General features: G+C 36.7%; 1 protein-coding gene, 1 non-coding gene and 1 pseudogene across 2 annotated transcripts; 1 reads left to right on the top strand and 2 right to left on the bottom strand.

Moving 5' to 3' along the window:
• Positions 1–7,235: 7,235 nt before the first annotated feature.
• On the bottom strand, positions 7,236–8,936 carry LOC146932459 (berberine bridge enzyme-like 17 pseudogene; annotated as a pseudogene).
• Positions 8,937–10,416: 1,480 nt separating this feature from the next.
• Positions 10,417–16,016, top strand: LOC146932457 (uncharacterized). The gene is made up of 2 exons (XM_085707762.1): positions 10,417–11,269; positions 11,304–16,016. The coding sequence occupies exons 1-2, from the start codon at positions 10,417–10,419 to the stop codon at positions 15,905–15,907; spliced, it is 5,457 nt and encodes a 1,818-aa protein (XP_085563888.1). The 3' UTR covers positions 15,908–16,016.
• Positions 10,972–11,078, bottom strand: LOC146932458 (small nucleolar RNA R71). Its single transcript, XR_015009191.1, has one exon. It is a non-coding gene; the product is annotated as a small nucleolar RNA R71 (small nucleolar RNA).
• Positions 16,017–23,366: the final 7,350 nt, after the last annotated feature.

Below are 23,366 nucleotides of genomic sequence, written 5' to 3'. Positions count from 1 at the left end.
AACTACAAAGAAGCAATTCAAACTGAAGTTTGGAAGAAAGCTATGATTGAAGAAATCAAAGCTATTGAGAAGAATAACACCTGGAAACTTGTTGAGTTACCTGAGAAGAAGAAAACCATAGATATCAAATGGATTTTCAAGGTAAAACTGAATCCTGATGGGTCAGTTTCTAAATACAAAGCCAGATTGGTTGCTAGAGGTTTCTTACAGAGATATGGTGTTGACTATAATGAAGTATTTGCTCCTGTTGCTAGATTAGAAACAATAAGATTGGTAGCGGCACTTGCAAGCAGCAAAAACTGGTCACTATCACACTTGGATGTAAAATCTGCATTTCTGAATGAACCTTTGGATGAAGATGTGTATGTTACACAACCACCAGGATTTGAAGTAAATGGGAAGGAGCATATGGAGTACAAATTACATAAAGCACTCTATGGTCTGAAACAAGCACCTAGAGCATGGAACAAAAGAATTGATCAGTTCCTGCTTCAAACTGGCTTCAGGAAATGCAAAGCAGAATATGGTATGTATGTTTAGAAACTAGCTGATGAGAACATAACTATAATCTGCCTATATGTAGATGATTTACTAGTGACTGGAAGTAATCAAAGTGAGATTGAGAAGTTCAAACACACTATGAAGAGTGAGTTTGAAATGACAGATTTGGGAAAGCTATCATATTTCCTTGGATTTGAATTCACAACTAGCAAAGTAGGCATAGTGATGCATCAGCAGAAGTACATTGGAGAACTGCTTGAAAGGTTTCAAATGATTGATTGCAATATTGCATCAAATCCATCTGAAACAAATGCTAAAGTGGATGAATGCAGTAGTGAAGAAAGGGTAGAGTCCACTGAATTCAAACAGATAGTTGGATCACTGAGATACTTATGCAATAGCAGGCCAGATATATGCTTTGCAGTAAGTATCATCAGTAGATTCATGAATGATCCAAGAAAGTCTCATCTCATTGCAGCATAGAGGATACTGAGGTATGTGAAAGGTACACTGAAGTATGGCCTGCTATTTCCAACTGTTAACAAAGGAGGAGAAGCTGAACTAGAGGGATACTATGATTCAGATTGGTGTGGTGATAGATTGGATATGAAGAGCACTTCTGGCTACCTATTCAAGTTCAATGGTGCTGCAATCTCATGGTGCACTAAGAAGCAACCAGTCGCTGCTCTATCTTCATGTGAAGCTGAGTACATTGCTGGTACATTTACAGCTTGTCAAGCAATATGGCTTGACAATGTGATGAAGGAACTTAACTGTGAAGTTAAGAAACCACTGAAACTGAAGATTGACAACAGGTCAGCCATAAATTTGGCAAAGAATCCAATTGCACATGGCAGAAGCAAGCATATAGAAACCAGATTCCACTTCATCAGGGAACAAGTCTCAAAAGGAATAATTGAAGTGGAATATTGTCCTACTGAAGCTCAATTGGCAGATGGTTTCACAAAGGCTCTGAAGATTGATAGGTTCAATTGCTTGATAGACAAGCTGGGTCTCATTGAATGTTAGGATTATGGATTAAGAGGGGTGTATTAGTTTGTGTGTTTTAATCCATAATCATGATTAGCAAACTCTTAATACTTTAGTTTGTTACTTTTGGATAAGCTTGCTTTTAGTTAGTTACAAGAGACTTAATCTCTAAGTCATTGTATATATAAATGCTTGTAACTCTTTCATATGTTGAATACAATTTTTCTTTCAATATTTCTCTCTCTACAATCATAACAAACTCATCAACACCTTTAACCAACTTCATCTTCTCCATTGAAACCCTAACCCTAGTTTTCTAAAATTGCTTGCGCACCAAGAAACCATTGCTGCACTAATACATACGACCTAGATTATGACAAATCAGACCAGACCAAACTTTTTTCTTCGATAGAAGGAGACCTGAGTTTTTTTAGAGACTTGTGTAGTTTAAAATGTCGGATCACATGCCATTAAAACATACCGTTAAGTCTATTAGGCAGGCCAACTTAAAAAAATATGAATAATATTATTTATTATTATTATACTTTAATTTTCAGCATTTTTAAATGTATTATTAGAAACTAAAATTGACATTCAACATAATATATAGTCAAGTTCTCTAAAAAATTCATGTTAAATATCAAAAGAGAGTTTAATCTCATTGATCTATTAGTTCGTTAGTCTATTTAAATTTAAATCACATTATATATTTAAAGATGTTCATATGAAAGTCCCGTGAGCTTGACTCAGTTGGTAGAGACAATGCATATGCAAGGTCCGGGGTTCAAACCCCGACCACCACAGGAAAAAAGATGTTCATATGAAATATGCTTTTAAACACGCTAGCATGTCATATCAAACTTTTTAATGTCAGATTCAGGTCTCAAAAATAAGCCTATGACAGATCACACGCCAGACTTAGTTTTTAAAATTTTCGACTAACCAGGCTTAAACCTAGTTCGTCCTAGCATTTTGAATCCTTATGCAGTTTTTCAGCGTGCATTTTTAATTCCTGCTAAATTTGAATTTATTTAATTATTCTTAAACTTATAAATTTTGAATGATTTGTTTTTAGACATCTGTAACATTATAAAAAGTTACTCTGGTAAAAAAAGTAAGCTTAAAAATTGATTTTTAGGTCCAGTTATTTATTACTTTTAACTTGAATTTTTACTAAATTTGAATTTTTTTTCAAAAAATCATCCAAACAACAAAATTTACCTAGATGAACCTTAGTTTTTAAAATAAAATTATATTACCTGAACATATTTCTTTATTCAAACATACTCTTAATGTTTTAGTATAAGTGTATTTATTGTCCACATGCAATATGTCGGAAATGTGGTTAAAGGTCGGAAGCATGGGCAACATTTATGGGAAAAACTTTTGGTGTACTGAAACAGTAGAACTATTGTTGAGGTTAAGGGGATGTTAGCTTTGGTGCATGTTTAAGCTAAAAGAGGTCTTGTTAGGTAGAAGAATGTGAATTTTGTTTAAAAACTATCATAGTCTGAATTCTCTATTAACATGAGATTTTTTAGTATACCAGTTTACCAGAATAGTCATCAATATAATAATATATTTCAAGTCATAATCCTCGACCTTCATTTTTGTGGAGCGCTCTTGGGTTGCCGTCGTCTTGCTGTTGACGGGTCAACATGATATCAGTTTGAATGGTGCTGCTTTGCTGTCATCTCATACATAATTTTGTGGAAAGTGGAAAATTATAATACTGTCAAAAAAAGTATACAACCACATTATCAAGCTTTCCTCTTAGACGTTCTGGTGTAGACATATTCATTTTTATGCAATTTCTGCACAAGGTTGCCTACCGTGCCTTCCACCTCCAACTTAAATGTCAACTTGAAACTTCAACCAAATAGTATAAATTTATAAATATACTCCGTTCATCCCATTTTATAAGAGTATTTTACAAAAATCGCAGGTATTAAAAAAAGTTGTTAGAGTAATAAAATTGTCTCAAATATGTGTGATTACTAAATTACCCTTAGTAAGCATTATTAACAACGTTAAATGTGAGATAACATGTAAAAGTGTGAGAAAAAGACACTTTTACATATTACATCATTCATCGTTTACATGCGGTCTTGTCACATTTCATTCACATCATCCATGATGAATTCTCAATTAATACAAGAGTTAAATCTGTTTTTTTATTTATAAATATATTAACTTTTCATTTTAGTCATCATAAAATTTTTCTTTGAGTTTTGTTTCTTCAAAAGTTTTTCGGTCCACACCTTTGGCAGCCTCGTTCCTTGTGTATTACTGGCCTTAGTAAAAGCGTGAGAAAAAGACACTATTACATATTACATCATTTTTTTTATATAAATGATGAACGAAACATGCATTAGTTATAGCGGTTGACATCACAACTATTTTGGCACCCCATGCCACCATAATACGACTTTTAAAAAACTCGGATCATAATACGATACTTTGACATTCCAACTATGTTGACACATCAATACATCGTGTGTCAAATGCACCTCATCCTATATATTATTAATAAAAAGAAACAACTACTAAACAAAAAAAATTGGGAGAACCAAACCAAACCCAACAAAATTAAGTAAAACAATAGGTAGACAAGATTATATTTAGCAAGACATTTCACAATTGAAAATATTAAACCTAAAACTTCTCGTCCAAAACTCTTTCTCTTTCATAATTTCTTCTTCCAAGTGTTTATCAATTATTAGATTTTTATCCAATCTTATTTTCAATTCATTCAAGTATTCATATTAGTCATATGGTCGACACTATTTTTATGTTATGTGACTCTTTGGCTAATATGCTCTCAATCGCTTAAGCCCTCACTTGCTAGGAAACTCAAGTTAATAGAAGTGGAAGATTTAAACAATTTACAACAAAAACAATATATACTTTGTCAACATATTTGCAATAAAGTAACCATTTTCTATCACTAATCTCACCATTGCTTATTTTTTTTTTAATAATTCACATATGAGAAATTCCTAAGATATTTGTCATTGGGAAAATTAAGATTCATTTCTTCAATAGGCTCCTTTTTAACTATAATATAATTTGAGTTGTTATCAAGATTCTCTTAATTTCTTGGATCATAAATATCAAAATGAGGAATTTTCTTTTCATAATCATCACCAAGATTTTCAATATTAGATACATTTGGCACATAAACACTTGAATTATGATCAATTTCCTCATTTTCATTTTCATGGTTCAAATTTTCTAAGTTTTGCAAGATTCTCGTGATAGTAAAATGATTACGGCTCTTCTCCCAGCACAAAACACTCGCGCCCTGCAGCCTTGCACAAAATACCCCTGCGTTAGTTAAGTAACACAAGTGTTAATGTTGCGCTACTTAACTAACGTCGCGTGAGTTTAAATGTTGCGCTACTTAACTAACGCCGCGTGAGTTAACTCACGCAAGTTAATAATTCTAAATTGGAAAGAAGGTGGCAGCCTCCAATGAATTATAAGACAACCATAATATAGTTTAAAACTTAGTATGCTTACAACACCTGTACATGACCTGCCTCGTGGCCTCATTTGGCTGTACCATTGTTTCTTTCACATCCTTAATATGCTTACAACACAACAAACGGCGTAGCATTGTACATTTGTTGTTGATTCTTAATATGCTTCTGATTTATTAATATTTTCTTAGGGATTACTAACATTTGTTGTTTTTTGAAGGAGGATGTATCTTCAAACAACTACATGCATGTAAGCAGCCTATAGTCTAACAACACAACAAACGGCATAGCATTATACAACTTAACGGCAACATTAATAGCATGCAAGACAATTGCAACTGGCGTGAGTTAACTCACGCGGGCCAAAAATATCCCTGCATGAGTTAACTCAAGGAGCGTATGCTGGGTATAGTACATGCGTGAGTTAACACACGCAGGGGTATTTTAGGAAGTTCAGCTGGGCGCGAGCGAAAAGTGCAGGGGGAAGAGCAGAAATCTAGTAAAATTTAGGGTTGAAAACACTTACTAGGCGGGTATAAAGCCAAAACATCATGAATTCTGCTCTTTACCCAAACAGTTCTGCTCATTCCCAAAGTAAAAGTCCAAAATGCCCCTACGCAACTTAAGTTGCGCTAGTGTATTATGAGCAATAAAACAGAAATACACTAGCGCATGTTAAGTTGCGCTGCGCAACTTAAGTTGCGCTAGTGTATTCTGAACAGAAATACACTAGCGCATGTTAAGTTGCGCTAGTGTATTCTGAGCTCAAGTTAAGTTGCGCTAGTGCATTCTGACCACAACTTAACATAAGCTCAGAATACACTAGCGCAACTTAAGTTGCGTAGGGGTATTTTGGACTTTTACTTTGGGAATGAGCAGAACCGTTTGGGTAAAGAGCAAAATTCAAACATCATTAGGGCTGAAAACTATTTTCATGTTTGGGTCCCCTAGTGCGATTTGCTATATACAACCTCATATAAAACAAGTTTTTCTATATACACCCATTATAAAAAATTCAGGCCCTACAAACCTGAGCCCTAAGTCGTCGCACTCTCAGCCTATGACTAACGTTGACCTTGACTTTTGGTCTCTGATTTTAAATTAGTTCATTTGAAACATTTAGTTTTTGAATGAATTTTTGCAGGAATGTTTAGAATATTTTAAGAATCTTTCCCAAAAATACTTGAATTTGTTAACAGAAATAAAAAAAAAACTTTATTTTAACGTAGTGATCCTTTTGTTATAAATTAAGGATCACTACGTTCAAACAAAGACATAAAAATGATAGACATGAGTTAACTTAAAAGCTGAGACAAAAATGATGATGAAAAACTTTTGAGGGACTATAAGTCGAAGATAATATTTAAACGGATTAAAATAAAAAGTTTGAATATTTATAGATACCAAAAAAATATTTAACCCTTAATATCATAATGGAAGTAAAGGCTCTTCTAACGCCAATGGGATTATTAAATTTTATGGTCATGTTAGTTAACTTAATAATAACTTGCGCTCTAAAGATACATGTTAGAGAATTCACAAATAACATACTAATTAATATATATTTTGAAAACCACCGTTTTTAATTTTCTGATAAAATAAAATGCATAATTTTTAATACAAATTTCCTATCTTAGCTTAAATCATTAATAAAAATACATGTTAGCGTTTCCTAAAACTAAAACCATTAGTTGGTCATGTGACAATTCAAAGGAGAACATAATTATTACCCTCAAACAATGGGGTGTCACCTAGGTTTACAAACATTGTATTTAAGATGATTGATTTTGTCATCGAGAAAGGATTATCAGTGTAGCTTGCCCTTACTTAAGGATATAATAGTGGAAAAAATAATTATAATAATGCTGCATTTGTATTTGAAAGTGACAATTATTTTGAGAAAGAAAAAAAATATGTTAAAGAAACAATTATTTTAAGAAATAGAGTAGCAAAAAGCTTATCTCTTGATTGATGTCGATAGAATTAATAATTTTTATAAACATCTGATCTGCCTTCAAAATGGTTGCTGACTGCTGATTGTATTTGATGTCTTTGGCTGAGGGAATGTAACATAATTGTTTCCTTAACCCACTAAAATAAATAAATTGTTTCGTTGGCTATATAATTTAGCTTAATAGGAAAAAGAGAACTAAAATAAAGAGAGGAAAGCAAAATAGGGTATGCAATTTAATAAAAAATCGTATTATTCCATTTTTTTTCAGAGGGACGTATTATTCCATTTTATTACATTAGAAATTGACACTAAATATGACTTTTAAATAACCTACTAGGTATGCTCTGTTCGTATCTTAAAAAATTCTCAGGATCAACTTTGGTTTTCACACTAACTAATCTTTCAAAATTTTCTTTGAAATACTTGCTTCCATAAGTTCTCGCAACGTCAATTTTTGTTACATTACTTGGATGATTGGCACCAATATTGGCATCCCTATAATTGAGGAACGCTTCCCTTGGAGAATTTGAAACATAGGGAGTCATGAATTCGTGAAACGACCTTGAAAAATTCACATGACGTTCAATAGCTCCAGGAGATTCTTCTATCCAAGAATTAAACTTTATCTCTTCCATCCTTCCACCATAAGGATTCCATTGCATAGACAACGTCTCACCCTCAATCATCAATTTCCATATAGATTCGATATCTTTTTTAGGAATTGGTTTCTTCACATAGTCTGATTGACCTTTGATATAAATTGGTTTAGGATCTTTTGGTTCATCTAACAATGCTTCAAGAGGAGTGCCAATTGGAATATTATACCAAAAAAATGTGGAATTAATCCAAGGCATTGAAAAGCAATCATTTTTCTTTAAACCTAATTCAGGGAAACTCTCATTGATCAAAGGTAAAAGTCTTTCAATTGTTCCCAAAAATTGACCAATGAAACTAACTTGCACTATCTTTTTACCACTAATTGTAACAACATTATGTTGCGCCCTAATAAAAATGTCTTTATCCAATTTTGGTGCAACTAGTTGCCATTTGTAAAGAACATCAGTTGCACCTTCATCCATGTTCCTTTTGACATTGAAAACAGTAACTTGTGGAGTTATTTGAACCAATTTAAGTTTCCATGAAAGAATAACACCAAAACTAGCACCGCCACCACCTCTTATAGCCCAAAAAAGATCTTCTCCCATCGACTTTCTATCGAGGATATTACCATTGACATCAACAATTTTTGCATCAATGATATTATCAATAGAAAGACCAAATTTTCTCATCAAATTACCATACCCACCACCAGAGAAATGACCACCAGCACCTAGAGAAAAACACACCCCAGATGGGAAAGCAAGAGAATTATTTTTCTTTGAAATGGCATAATAAATCTTACCAAGTGTTGCACCAGCTCCAACCCATGTTGTTTCATCTTGTAAATTGACATCAACTGAATTGAGGTGAAGCAAGTCAATTAAAACATAAGGCACGTCTGATAAGTATGAGAAGCCTTCATAGTCGTGGCCACCACTTCGGATTCTTAATTGAAAGTTGTTGATTTTGGCACATTTAATTGTTGTTTGGACATGAGTACCATCTTTTGGAGTTATAATTGCTAAAGGTTTTCGTGATGTTGCTGTTTTAAATCTCTTGTTATGTATTTTCATGTTTAGGATGGTTGAGAATGAGGGGTTTTTTGGACTGTAAATAATGTCAAATGGATTTAAAGATTGGGAATAATGAGAAAAACAATTGAGAAGATTTTGAATGGGTGATAGTGATGTTGTTGTTGAAACAGACATGAAAATTGTTAAGGTTGTCAAGAGAACATACAACGCTCTCATTGTTTCCATGGTACTAATAAAACGTGGTTTGTTACTTGGTTTTTTTTTTTTTTTGAGAAATGGTTTGTTACTTGGTTGTGCATCTCATTGTTGCGCTCTATATATACTTTTTAAGTGAACGTCTTGGTAATATTCTGTGTCATTTAATTTACAATCGAGTCTTTCTTTCCTTTTTTTCCTTTCCTTTTTTATATTTATTTTTTGACTCAAAAGATGGGGAAGGGGAAGTCTAGTCTAGTAGTATTTGTGAATGGAGAAACTGCATTAAAAAGAAATGGAAAGAATGGGGAAGTCTAGTCTAGTAGTATTTGTGAATGGAGTGATGACACTAGGTCATACACTATTTTTAGCTCAGTTTTTATGTAAATTTAGTTGAGTTCAGGTGTTTTGACATGAATTTGAAGCTGAAAAAGGACTCTTTTGTAATTCTGAAGATGAAGGAAATCGTACTCCGATTTGGTTACATCGGGCTACGATTTGGGTGATGATTTGAGACATGTTGTCTCGTAAAAAATCGGAGTACGATTTCATGCAATCGGGCTACGATTTGACAACGCTCCTGGCATTAAATCTGACTTGAATGATCCATCGTGCTCCGATCTGCAGCATCGGAGTACGATTTACGCGTTTCTGGAAACTTATCTATAAAAGGGGAGTCGATTTATGGAGCAAGGGTTCGCAATTTTAGAGGAGGAATCGTACTTTTGGAGCTGGATAACTGAGAAAACGGTGGAATACCACCAAAAACTCATAGCCGGTCATCAATTTTCATGTAATGATTTCTCTTTTGTACTTGGTTATTTGTGTTTTGATCATGAGTAGCTAGATCCATTTTGATTAGGTCAATAGATGATTCTGTACTAGCTTGCACCAATTGTAACCTGAAACTCTTATCGTTTTATGAATATTAATCTAGTTTATTCAGTATATCTTGTGCTTAATGCTTTTATGATATTGACACTATATAATTGATCTTAGGGTTTACTTGACTACTGACAATAGCTTGTAACTCAGACATAGTTATGCTGTTCAATCTAACGGATGATCTATGGATAGAGAATTGTTAGGTTGTGATAATTGGATTAACGGAATTCATAGCCTTTGATGATTATAGGTTCACCTAAGGAATTAGGGAATTATGATTAGATAAGCGGACTTAGGATCAAGGGATTGACCTAAGTCACTTTGTTAGTTCGTCGTTGACTTTGTAATATTCATAAGCATAAGAATCAGGTTGCTCGTAAGTGAAACGCAGATGAATCGAATGACCTAATCATCTCTCTAAATTGTTTTTAAACCAAAGTTACTTTCTTTGTTGTTTCGAATTATCATTGCAATCAAACCAACTGCCTAGGGCAAAAACCCCGATTTACACGTCTTAACAATTACATTCTTGCTTAGTCGAAATCATAACAGTCCCTGTGGATACGAATTATTTTATTACGTCGATATAAGTTAGTACACTTGCTAAATTTGTATCAAGTTTTTGGCGCCGTTGCCGGGGACTGTTGATTAATTTCAACGAGGCAACAACGTTAATTGTTAAGATTTCTGTCATTTAATTTTTGTCTGTATTTTTTTTAAAAGAAAATCTATTTTTGTTGTGGTGCAGTGCTACTAAGGTATTCTTTTGCTGTGTATGCGAGGTAGAATTCCACCTGAGGACTTGCAGTTCAATCCGGAAATCGAAAAGACCGCAAGAGCTAATCGCAAAGCAGTTCGGTTGGCTAAATTAGCTGAGAGTACAAGCCAAGGTTCTTCATCAACAGAAATTCAGGACGTTGAATCTGAACCTGAAGTCATAATTATGGGAGAACCTCCACCACAAAGACCTATGATGGGGGACTATGGATTGGATGCCAACCGTGGCCATCTAACTCATGTCTTCCAACCAGCCAACCCAGTAGCGTTTGACATTAAGAGTTCTGTCCAACAAAACCTTAAGGAAAACCAATATGATGGGCGCGATGACAGAAGCCCTCATGAGCATCTGAGCCATTTCCATGAAACTTGTCAGTTTTGTGTGCCACCCGCTAATGTCACCGAGAGCCAAAAGAAGCTTAGACTCTTCCTTTTCACTCTAACCGGTAGAGCCAAAGACTGGTTGCTGTCCATACCTAGTGGAACCATTCAAACGTGGGATGAACTCGAGCTTAAATTCCTTAAGAGATTTTTCCCGATGTCAAAATACTGGGAGAAGAAACATGAGATCACCAACTTTAAACAAGGGGAGGGTGAGACCATGTATGATGCTTGGGAGCGTTTTAACCTTTTGCTTAAGAGATGTCCTTCACATGGCCTAGATGAAAAATCTTATCTCCAAGTCTTTACCGAAGGGTTAAATGCCAACCATAGAATGTTCTTAGATGCTTCAGCCGGTGGAAGTATGAGAACCAAAACTGATCATGAAGTTCGGGACCTGATAGAGAACATGACCCAAAATGAGCATCGAGCTGAGGCTGAGAAAAAGAAGAGAGGAATATTTGAGGTGGGTGATTGATAATACTGCCATTTTGGCTAACCAAGCAGCCATGACCAAACACCTTGAAACTTTGACCAAACAGGTTCAAGCCATAACCATGGGGCAAACACAACAGGCCCAAGTCCAGCAAGTGCAACAGAGGTGCGATTTTTGCCAAGGGGATCATCCAAATGGTGAGTGTACCTTAGAGGGATCTAGTGAGGAAGCCAATTACATGGGCAATTACCAGAAAAATAATCCCTACTCTAACACTTACAATCCTGGATATGCCAAACATCCTAATTTGAGTTACTCCAACACAAATACCCTTAACCCTCTTCTTCCTAACCCTCAACGCCAACAACCGCAGCAACAACAAAAGCCACCAGCAGCTTGGGAAGAGGCCATGACCAAATTTATGCAAATGACTCAATCCAATTTGGAAGAGATGAAGGCAAGCCAGGAAGCCGAAAGGAAAAACAATGAGGCAGCCCGGAAAATGTTTGAAACACAAATTGGGCAAATGGCAAAACAGATGGCTGAGCACACTAAGGGAGGATTTTCAGGCAACACTCAAGACAATCCAAAGAACAATGAAAGTTGCAAGGCTATTGAGTTGAGAAGTAAGAAGGTGTTGACACCTTTACCCCAAAAGGTGACTAAAAAGAATGAAACAGTTGAAGTGGAGGAGTATGAACAAGAAGTAGTTGAAAATGATAAGGGCGTAGTTGAAAATGAACATGAAGAGAAAAATTCAGAGGGAGAAAAAAATAAAGAGGGAGAAAAAAGTGAGAAGTTGATTGATGAGGAGTCTAGGTTGAGGAAGACGAAGAGCCAGCTCCTTGAAGATGGTGAGAAGAAACAAGTTGTCCCTCCGTATGTGAAATTGCCTTACCCGCATATATCAAAGAAGAAAGAGAAGGAGGCTGGTCAATTCAAAAAGTTTATGGAGCTATTGTCTCAACTACAAGTGAACATTCCTTTTAGTGAGGCCATTGAACAGATGCCGTTGTATGCAAAGTTTATGAAGGACTTGCTAACCGGAAGAAGGAAACCTAGAGATGGTGAAAACATTGCCTTGTCAGAAAATTGCAGTGCCATCCTTCAAAGGAAGCTACCTCCTAAATTGAAAGACCCAGGCGCTTTTACCATCCCTTGCACTATTGGAAAGGTGAATGTTGGAAGAGCACTATGTGACTTGGGGGCTAGCATTAATCTGATGCCGCTCTCTATGATGAAAAAGTTAGGATGCGGGGAGCCCAAACCAACAAAGATGACTCTCACACTTGCCGATCGATCTATTTCTCATCCTTATGGAGTGTTGGAAGATGTATTGGTAAAGGTAAATGATCTGATGTTTCCTGCTGATTTTGTAATATTAGACATGGAGGAAGACGAGGAGACACCATTGTTGTTGGGAAGACCTTTCTTAGCAACGGGGAGAGCTTTGATTGATGTTGAGATGGGAGAATTGATACTTAGGTTTCAGAATGAACAGGTTGTATTTAATATTTTTGAGGCCATGAAGCATAGGAATGATCATCCTCAGTGCTATAGGATTGATGTTATTGATAATCTGGTTGATGAGACAAATCAAGAGGTGACTCCTATGCAACCCTTAGAAAGAGTGATGGCAAATTCAATTGAAGTTGGTGAGAAGGACACTAATGATGAAGTTGATGAGTGTGTGCAGCAATTGAAGGCATTAAAAGTTGAATCCTTAAGCAGAAAATTTGAAGTTTTGGAAGCAAAAAGTGAGGAGAAATCAGCTGCACCAGAATTGAAAGAGCTTCCATCTCATTTGAAGTATGTGTTTTTAAGTGAAGATGCCAGCCATCCAGCTATCATAAGTAGCACCTTATCGCCTCTTGAAGAAGAAAAATTGATGAGAGTGCTTAAGGAAAACAAGGCAGCTCTTGGGTGGCACATATCAGATTTAAAGGGAATCAGTCCAGCCTATTGTATGCATAAAATTCATTTGGAGGCTGAATATAAACCGGTGGTCCAACCCCAAAGGCGCCTTAACCCCACAATGAAAGAGGTGGTCAAGAAAGAAGTCCTTAAGTTGTTGGATGCAGGCATGATTTACCCGATTTCAGATAGTGCATGGGTGAGTCCGGTGCATGTGGTACCCAAGAAAGGAGGGATGACCGTGGTGGCAAACGAAAAGAATGAGTTGATTCCTACTCGGACGGTGACAGGGTGGAGGATGTGCATTGACTACCGAAGGCTGAATCAGGCTACTAGGAAGGACCATTTTCCGTTACCTTTCATGGACCAGATGTTGGAGAGGTTGGCTGGACAGGCCTTCTATTGTTTTTTGGATGGATATTCGGGGTACAACCAGATTGCGGTGTCTCCGGAAGATCAGGAGAAGACAGCTTTCACGTGCCCGTTTGGTGTGTTCGCCTATCGAAGAATGCCCTTTGGATTATGCAATGCACCAGCCACTTTCCAAAGGTGCATGTTGGCCATCTTTGCAGACTTGCTGGAGAAGAACATAGAGGTATTTATGGATGACTTTTCTGTTTTCGGTAAGTCCTTTGATAATTGTTTACATCACTTGGATGTTGTTCTTAAGAGATGCATTGAAACTAACCTTGTTTTAAACTGGGAAAAATGTCACTTTATGGTGACTGAAGGTATAGTTTTGGGCCATAAAATCTCTGGGAAAGGCATCCAAGTTGATCAAGCCAAAATTGAGGTTATAGAAAAACTTCCTCCTCCCATCAATGTGAAGGGAGTGAGGAGTTTTTTGGGGCATGCTGGTTTTTATAGGCGATTTATAAAAGATTTTTCCAAAATTGCTAAGCCCCTCTGTAACCTCCTTGTTAAAGAAAATGATTTTGTCTTTGATGCTGAATGTTTAGAATCGTTTTCTATAATTAAGAAGAAGTTGGTCACTGCGCCGGTAATCATTGCACCAAAGTGGGATCTCCCATTTGAACTAATGTGTGATGCAAGCGATTACGCGGTTGGAGCAGTGCTTGGCCAACGCCATGAGAAATTTTTCCATGCCATCTATTATGCAAGCAAGGTTTTAAATGAGAACCAAGTGAATTATGCAACTACTGAGAAAGAATTGCTTGCTATAATATTTGCTTTGGAAAAATTTCGATCATATCTAATTGGATCCAAAGTTGTTATTTTCACAGATCATGCAGCCCTGAAATTTTTACTTACAAAGGGGGACTCTAAACCCCGGCTGTTGAGATGGATACTCTTGTTACAAGAGTTTGATGTGGAAATCCGAGATAAAAAGGGAGTAGAGAATGTGGTGGCTGATCACCTCTCCCGGTTGGAGAATGAAGAGGTTACAAAGAAGGAGAAGGCCATTGAGGCCGAATTCCCAGATGAGAAGTTGTTTGTGGTAGCTGAGAGGCCATGGTTTGCAGACATGGCAAATTTTAAAGCAGGGAATTTGATCCCCGAAGAATTTACATATCAGCAGAAGAAGAAATTCTTCAAGGAGGCTAATTTTTATGTGTGGGATGACCCATACTTATTTAGAACTAACGCTGATGGTTTGTTGCGTAGATGTGTTGCAGGTGAAGAAGTGAAAAGTATCATGTGGCACTGCCATAGCTCAGCTTATGGAGGCCATCACAGCGGTGAACGGACCGCAGCTAAGATCTTACAGAGTGGTTTCTGGTGGCCTACCTTGTTCAAAGATTGCCAAGAGTTTGTCAGACACTGTGACAAGTGTCAAAGAATAGGTAACATATCTAGGAGGAATGAAATGCCCCTCAAGGGAATTCTTGAGATTGAGCCATTTGACTGTTGGGGCATAGATTTCATGGGTCCATTCCCATCCTCCTACTCTAATCTTTATATCCTTGTCTATGTGGATTATGTGACCAAATGGGTGGAAGCAATTGCTTGCATAGCTAATGATGCCCATACTGTTGTTAATTTTTTAAAGAAAAATATCTTTCCTAGGTTTGGAACCCCTAGGGTCTTGATCAGTGATGGGGGGAAGCACTTTTGCAATAAGTATTTGGAAAGTGTTCTTGCAAAATATAATGTCAAGCACAAAGTTGCTACTCCCTATCATCCTCAGACCAGTGGGCAGGTTGAAGTGTCAAATAGACAGTTAAAACAAATCCTAGAGAAAACGGTAGCATCTTCTAGGAAAGATTGGTCTAAAAAGCTTGATGATGCACTGTGGGCCTATAGAACTGCTTTTAAAACTTCCATTGGCTTCTCGCCATATCAATTAGTTTATGGAAAGGCTTGTCACTTACCAGTTGAGTTAGAGCATAAAGCCTATTGGGCTATTAAATTTTTAAACTTTGATCAGACTCTAGCTGGTAAGGAAAGACTTCTGAAACTAAATGAATTGGAGGAAATGAGGTTGCAAGCGTATGAGAATGCGCTAATTTACAAGGAAAGAACAAAAAAATATCATGATCGTAACCTTGTTCTTAGAGAGTTCTATGCTGGGCAACCAGTGTTATTGTTCAATTCTCGTTTGAAGTTGTTTCCAGGTAAGTTGAAATCCAAGTGGTCCGGGCCATTTATAGTGAAGGAAGTGTCACAACACGGAGCTGTTGAGGTAACAACACCTGATGGTGAGAGGAGTTTTAAGGTGAATGGGCAAAGGTTGAAGCCCTATCACGGAGGTGATATGCCCAAAGAAAGAGTGGGCCTGGTACTTTCCGACCTCTAAAAGGTCGTCAGAAGTCAAGCTAGTGACGGAAAACGAGCGCTGAGTGGGAGGCAACCCACTGGTTTTATGTTTCAGGTAATTTTACATTTTCTTGTTAAAAAAAAAAAAAGAGTGTTGAAGCAAAAGAAAAATCGTAGTCCGATTTTTCAATATCGGGCTACGATTTGCTGTCTCAATTAGAACTTCACTCTCGTAAAAAATCGGAGTCCGATGTCCCTAAATCGGGCTACGATTTTTCTAAAAAAAAAAAAAAAAAAAATAATAAACTATCGGACTACGATTTCATTCCATCGTACTCCGATATTTTATGCAGCTGAAAACGTTTTGCTACGTAAATAATCGTACTCCGATTTTAGGGAATCGGGCTACGATTTTCAAATTTTTTTCCAGAGGTTTGACCGTTACAAAACAAATCGTGCTCCGATTATATCATCGGGCTACGATTTTTCTGAGTCTTTAAATATCAGACCATTCTCTCTGACCGTACAGTCATTCCTTTCCTGGCGAAGCCCTGCCAAAATTTCTGTGTGAAACCGCAATTCATCATCTTCCACATAACAAACCACCCAATCTTCATCTTCTAACATCCCACCTGCATAAAATACCTTCAAATTCACAAACAAATTCCAACCCATATCTCTAACCTTAAAATTTTCACAAATTTTCATCTACCCAAACCGTCAAACACCCTTCCTACAACTAATCCTTCACCCAAACCACACAAATGGCCCGAACATCCGACAACACCGAAGTACCACCACGCAAACGCACACGAAATCAGACAAAAGCTTCTTCATCAAATCCTAACCCTCCACCACCAAACCAACCACCAGTTCAACCACCACAAAATCAACCACCCCCTTACAAGCGATTCACCAACGAAGAGGCAGAGGAAAGATTCAAAGTCATCCAGACGTTAGACTTCACTGGTGAGAGAGCATTTGATCTTACGAAGCTTACTGGGTATAACACGTTTGATAGGACATTGAGAGAGAAAGGATGGGAAAGTTTGAACGCCATGGTGGATAAAACAAGCAACAAATCAATAGCCATGGAGTTTTTCGCAAATGCTGTTTGTGAGAAAGCTGGGAGTTATGTGAGTAAAGTTCGAGGTAAGGTCATTGATTTTAGCCCCCACGCAATTAACCGTATCTTAGGGCTACTGGTACCTGCTGTATGTGATGTTGAAAGGAGAAGACTTTCGGGAAATTGGCCCCGTGGTCAAGAGGCGTGGGATAATTTACTTGTAGGATTGATGAAAGAAGGAAAGGGTTGGGTAAGGAAGCACCCAACCAACAACCCTCAAAGAATTGACACCGCTGATTTGCTACCAATACCGAGGGCCTGGGCGTCGTTCATCCTATCCACAATTGTGAGTACTTCTGCTGCCGCGGAGATGATATTGTCTCGTGCTTTTATCCTGTTGGTGCTGTTTTCTGAACAAGAGCAGATGGACGTAGGGAAGCTGATAGCCTACAACATTCATGAGATGGTCCACAAAAACACTGCTTTGGGTCATTGTTGTTTAATCAATCTGTTGTGTGAAAAAGCTGGTGTGTTACCAGAACCGGGAGATGTGATTCTCAAGTCTCAAGTGCCCATCACCGAGTCTACAATGGCGAGGTTGGAGAAGAAAGTCGCAAGAGCACCCCACCAGCAAGGCCAAGCACCACCAGAGGCGCCCCACCAGCAGCACCAGGCACCACCAGAAGCTGAATATCCGCCTATGCATCCGGCGTTGGCTGAATACATCTATACCTCGGCGAATTGGATGGATGAAGCATCCTCACAGATGCTGATTGAGCCCCCGCGTTTCTCAGAGCAGTTCGCAGCAATGCAGATTCAGTACAAGAGGAAGCCGGGTTACTCTTATGAGAGGTTTGGTTCTCGAGCTAACATGCAGAATTATTTCCGGGTGACTAGGGAGAGAGCTCAGCAGAGGGAGAAAGACATTGAGGAAGACTACGACTATGGTGAAAGTATGGACATTGAGATTGACTTAGCTGATGTGCCATCACAGTCAGATTTCTTTCCTCAGGATGGACAGCCAGGACAGCATGATGAGTGATCCTCACTTGTCATTTCAGTAGTGTAGTCTTTATTTCTGTTTTTGATTTAGTACTTTGTATAATAAAAACTCATGTGTGATTGCTGCTAGTGTCTTTATAATTTGACATTCCCCTTGTTTTGTAATTGCATCGGAATTTGTTATTGATGAATTTTCTTTGATTTTGAAGTTTACCAGTTTTGTAGCATGTGGTTCCTCATTGGTGTGTCAAAGGTTCAAAGGAGGTAGAGCTTGCACAAGTGTCAACGGTGAAGTGTACGGCAGTGTAAATGGTCACAACTTCCATAAACCTCAACTTGTAAGTTCATAAGCCAAATTCTTATTTTTCAATTTTCACAAATATGAGTGTTCCATGCTATGCTATTTCTAGGATTTGCGGACTTTCTTTATGTCAATTGGTTGCATCTCATAACACACTAAGGCAAAGTGCTTGTACCCTGAGCCTTTGAAGCCTACCCTTTGCATTGAATTTTTCCATTTTTAAGCCAACTTTGAGCCAATAGGTTAGACCCCTTTGTTTCGGTGACAAACCATGTTATATGCCTAGAGCCTTAGGATGTTGAACCCGTTTCTTGTTGGAGTTATGCACTGTTATATGTTGGTAGAAATATAAGTTCGGGGTTGCTCATGGGATAGCAACTTTCTAAGTTTGGGGTAGGGGGTTTAGAGTACAAAATTTTATACTCTTTTGGAAGATCACTATGTCTCTAAAAAAAATATAAAATAATAATATGAATGAAAATCAAGTTGAAGTACAGAAAAATCAACTTACAAAAAAAAAAAATATTATATAATAAATAGAGACTTTGTAATTATAAGTGATCTAAGAGCTTCATGGTGTTCTCTAAATTCCCAAATGTTTATGTGGTTCCAATTTGTGGGGTGTTCTCATTCAAGAAGTAGCATAACTCCAAAGTTTTTATTTTAACCTACTTCCCAAATTATCCCACCTTATTAACCCTGGCCCCGTTACACCTTGAAAGTCCTTAAAAGTGTGGAATGTGATGCAACTTTGATTGATGTTTAGAAGGTTTTCAAATTTTGGCAATATAGTATTAGTATGTCGACTGTGTGCACCCTGTATTCAATTTGTTGTGTGAAGTTGTGGGATGATGGTTGGCAAGCATGTTAGCCCACTAATTGCTAGCAAGAAGATGAACTTTTGACACTGCCATTGTGGAGGTAAATGCTATATTACTGTTGATTTTCAATTTTTAAAGTTTATTCCTTGAGGACAAGTAATGATGCAAGTTTGGGGTTGTGATGACACTAGGTCATACACTATTTTTAGCTCAGTTTTTATGTAAATTTAGTTGAGTTCAGGTGTTTTGACATGAATTTGAAGCTGAAAAAGGACTCTTTTGTAATTCTGAAGATGAAGGAAATCGTACTCCGATTTGGTTACATCGGGCTACGATTTGGGTGATGATTTGAGACATGTTGTCTCGTAAAAAATCGGAGTACGATTTCATGCAATCGGGCTACGATTTGACAACGCTCCTGGCATTAAATCTGACTTGAATGATCCATCGTGCTCCGATCTGCAGCATCGGAGTACGATTTACGCGTTTCTGGAAACTTATCTATAAAAGGGGAGTCGATTTATGGAGCAAGGGTTCGCAATTTTAGAGGAGGAATCGTACTTTTGGAGCTGGATAACTGAGAAAACGGTGGAATACCACCAAAAACTCATAGCCGGTCATCAATTTTCATGTAATGATTTCTCTTTTGTACTTGGTTATTTGTGTTTTGATCATGAGTAGCTAGATCCATTTTGATTAGGTCAATAGATGATTCTGTACTAGCTTGCACCAATTGTAACCTGAAACTCTTATCGTTTTATGAATATTAATCTAGTTTATTCAGTATATCTTGTGCTTAATGCTTTTATGATATTGACACTATATAATTGATCTTAGGGTTTACTTGACTACTGACAATAGCTTGTAACTCAGACATAGTTATGCTGTTCAATCTAACGGATGATCTATGGATAGAGAATTGTTAGGTTGTGATAATTGGATTAACGGAATTCATAGCCTTTGATGATTATAGGTTCACCTAAGGAATTAGGGAATTATGATTAGATAAGCGGACTTAGGATCAAGGGATTGACCTAAGTCACTTTGTTAGTTCGTCGTTGACTTTGTAATATTCATAAGCATAAGAATCAGGTTGCTCGTAAGTGAAACGCAGATGAATCGAATGACCTAATCATCTCTCTAAATTGTTTTTAAACCAAAGTTACTTTCTTTGTTGTTTCGAATTATCATTGCAATCAAACCAACTGCCTAGGGCAAAAACCCCGATTTACACGTCTTAACAATTACATTCTTGCTTAGTCGAAATCATAACAGTCCCTGTGGATACGAATTATTTTATTACGTCGATATAAGTTAGTACACTTGCTAAATTTGTATCATGGAGAAACTGCATTAAAAAGAAATGGAAAGAATATATAAATGTAGTCAACACCTTTTCAGATTGTTTACTAAACTGCATTAAAATGAAATGAAAAGAATATATAAATTTAGTCAACACCTTTTCAGATTTTTTACTAAACAGTTGCTAAATTTTGAATGTAGAAATTGCATTGAATGGAAATGAAAATAATATATAAATACAGTTTTTTTTGGTTACAATATATAAATACAGTTAACCACGCTTTAATTTTTTTTTTAACAAACAAATAATATATAATATATTTTCCTTCAAAAAAAAATAATATATAATATATTTGTGTAAAAAAAGGGTTTGTAACTAATAAATTTGATTGCATTTTTATTCCCTGTATATTGAGGAGGTTTAACATGAATTTTAAAAATTCTCCAAAAAACATGAATTTAAAAATGTAACATAAAGTATTAAATAAGTTATTTCATTCAATAAAAACACCTAAATGTCAAATATAAAACTTATTCCTTGGTTTTTGCCTAGTTCCCCAAGATGAAAGTTTTCTATTTTGATTTTATTTTAGTAAAATCATTAGGGTTCTTCAAAAGATAGGTGGTGGTTTTGAAATGAAAACAGAGTTGGAAATGTCATAGTCATCATGTGATGTTTTTCACTCTAACTTTTGTTTTGTTAAAAATCTTTTTAGAATATAAAATCCTCAATATCGAACATGTAATCGATCCTTTCCAATGATAATACTAAATAAAATTTTAAAATGGAGAGAATTATATTAAGTCAAAAACGTGCAATATGGTTCAAAATTCAAATTTTATTTTTTTTTTACTAAAACATGGGGAAGTCCAGAGCTGTCAAAACGGGTCGGGCAGCCCAAAAAAATGTAGGGCTTGAACACAAAAATTTAGGCCCGTTTAAAACCGAGCCTTTTAAGCCCGAGCCCGTCGCGGGCTAGCCCGATCGGGCCGTGGGTAGCCCGTTTAATTTGTAATTATTTTTTGAATGAATTGATTTTTTTTTTGAGGGAGAATTGATTTTATTTAAAAGTGAGTTGATTAATGTGATTGATGTTTGGACATATCTAAGTAAAAATATTAACTAGCAAGGGTAGTTGGGGAAGCAGTCAAGCCAAACTAGCAAACTCAATTTATAGACATGTACTACTATAGAAGCTACTGTTTGAGTTTGGACATTAGAAATGATTTCTAAAATCAAATTTTAACACATTCAAGAATGTCAAATCACGTTTTGACTTGGCACCGTGAGTTGGAGAACGTGCAATCAAACACGTACTAAATACTCGATGAAGTTGGTGATTCCTGGGTGTGAATATTTTTAGAGCAAAATTCTTATAATTTGTTATTACTTACTATAAGAAAAATAATATTAAGTAACCGGGCTGGCCCGAAAGCCCGTAGCCCACAAAGGGTCGGGCTTGGACAAATATTTGTGAGCCCGTTTATCTTCCGGGTCTTTTTGGCCCGACCCGAAAAAGCTCGATCCCGTCATGGGCCGGTCCGTCGCGGGTCGGGTAGCCCGTTTTGACAGCTCTTGAAGACATGATTGCCAATGGAGATACAGATAAAACGACTTTGTCAACTAATCATGTTAAAGAGAGGAGACTGAAGCCGAATGTGGGGAACTCTGATGTAACAAGGGAGTTATCATTTATTGAAGGTCGCGTCATTTGACTAATAAAAAAAATAGAAACACTATAAATACTACTCCCTCCGGTCCTATTTACAAGAGACAATTTACTTTTTAGATACATTAAATAATTTATGTATTTGGTTTAGGTTCTTGACTAGATACATACATTATTCAATGTATCTAAAAAGTCAACTTTCTCTTGTAAATAGGACCGGAGGGAGTATGTTCATATATTGTAATTAACACATGCAATCAAAACAAACAAGTTTTTTTTTTGTGTGATATCTTTAGATCCCTATACCTTTTTGCTTTTGTTTATACATTAATTTTTTTATTTTTATCAAAGCAATGAAAATAAATTGCAAACCAGGATTATGGCCTGAATCTGATTACACAAAAGAAAGAAAGGAAGCCTAAGGCTATCCTTTAGCAAGAAAAACAAAGAGAAGTCTGCCATGATAAGCAAAAGGCTGCACAAACCCCTAAAGAAATCTAATCAGACATAGTGGAAGTTATGCAGTATATTTGAGTATTAAACCTTTCTAATCCTTTAATCACAAATATTTGGGATTGCTTTTGATTACACCCTTTTTGAAACGAGTTTGTATGTGCTCACTACTTGTGCTTTTTGGTGAAGCTTGTCTATTTTTCTGCCTCTTTTACTTTTCTTCCTTCTTTCTAGCAACTGATGGATAGAAAAGGCTAGACTCATGCTCCTTATTGGTATAATCCCCCCAAAACTTTTGTAAAATGTCCACACTTTTCTGAGCTTTAGCAGAACAAACAACTGCAGTATGCACTGGTGTGTTGACAGATTCCAAAACAGGAAGCTTGTCTGCTGAAAGAGAGGTGTGGTAAGTGGTGATAGGTTGAGGCGTAGCACTAGACATGAGTGTGTTATCCAAACCAAAAGAATCCATATAGGTAGGAGGTAAAACTTGCGAGCCGGCCCATTGTTCTACTAGAGCAGGATCCAACACTTGCGTGTCAGAAGCTATATGAATGACGGGGGAATGAATGCCTCCCATAATTCATCTTCAACTACTTATCAGTTGAGCAACACATAATCTCATAGGGCCTTGCTTGCTCAGAAGTAGGTGGCTCTAGAGAATTGGGGATTACTGATGAAACACCCTCATCTAGGATAGATTTGGAGGTGTTCCTGGCAGCTACCTCCATACCATAGGGAACATCCAAATTATCTGATACTTCAGGTAATTAAAGCCTCCCCATCTTGCTTAATATTCTCAACATCCAGAACATCAAAAGTGTTATGAAGCTCAAGAATTTGGTCAACCTAATCATCTTGCTTCCATACGAAGATAGAATGGC

Source organism: Medicago sativa, chromosome 4 (assembly GCF_051527215.1).
Source record: "Medicago sativa cultivar Bolivia chromosome 4, Bolivia_mono, whole genome shotgun sequence".
NCBI lineage: Eukaryota > Viridiplantae > Streptophyta > Magnoliopsida > Fabales > Fabaceae > Medicago > Medicago sativa.
Note: the sequence above shows the minus strand (reverse complement) of the source record. Positions and strands in the feature narration are given on the sequence as shown.

Coding starts and splice junctions, on each gene's coding strand:
- LOC146932457 (XM_085707762.1), top strand. CDS start 10,417: ATGCGAGGTAGAATTCCACCTGAGGACTTGCAGTTCAATCCGGAAATC. Junction 11,270..11,303: donor GAGAGGAATATTTGAGGTGG/GTGATTGATAAT, acceptor TGGCTAACCAAG/CAGCCATGACCAAACACCTT.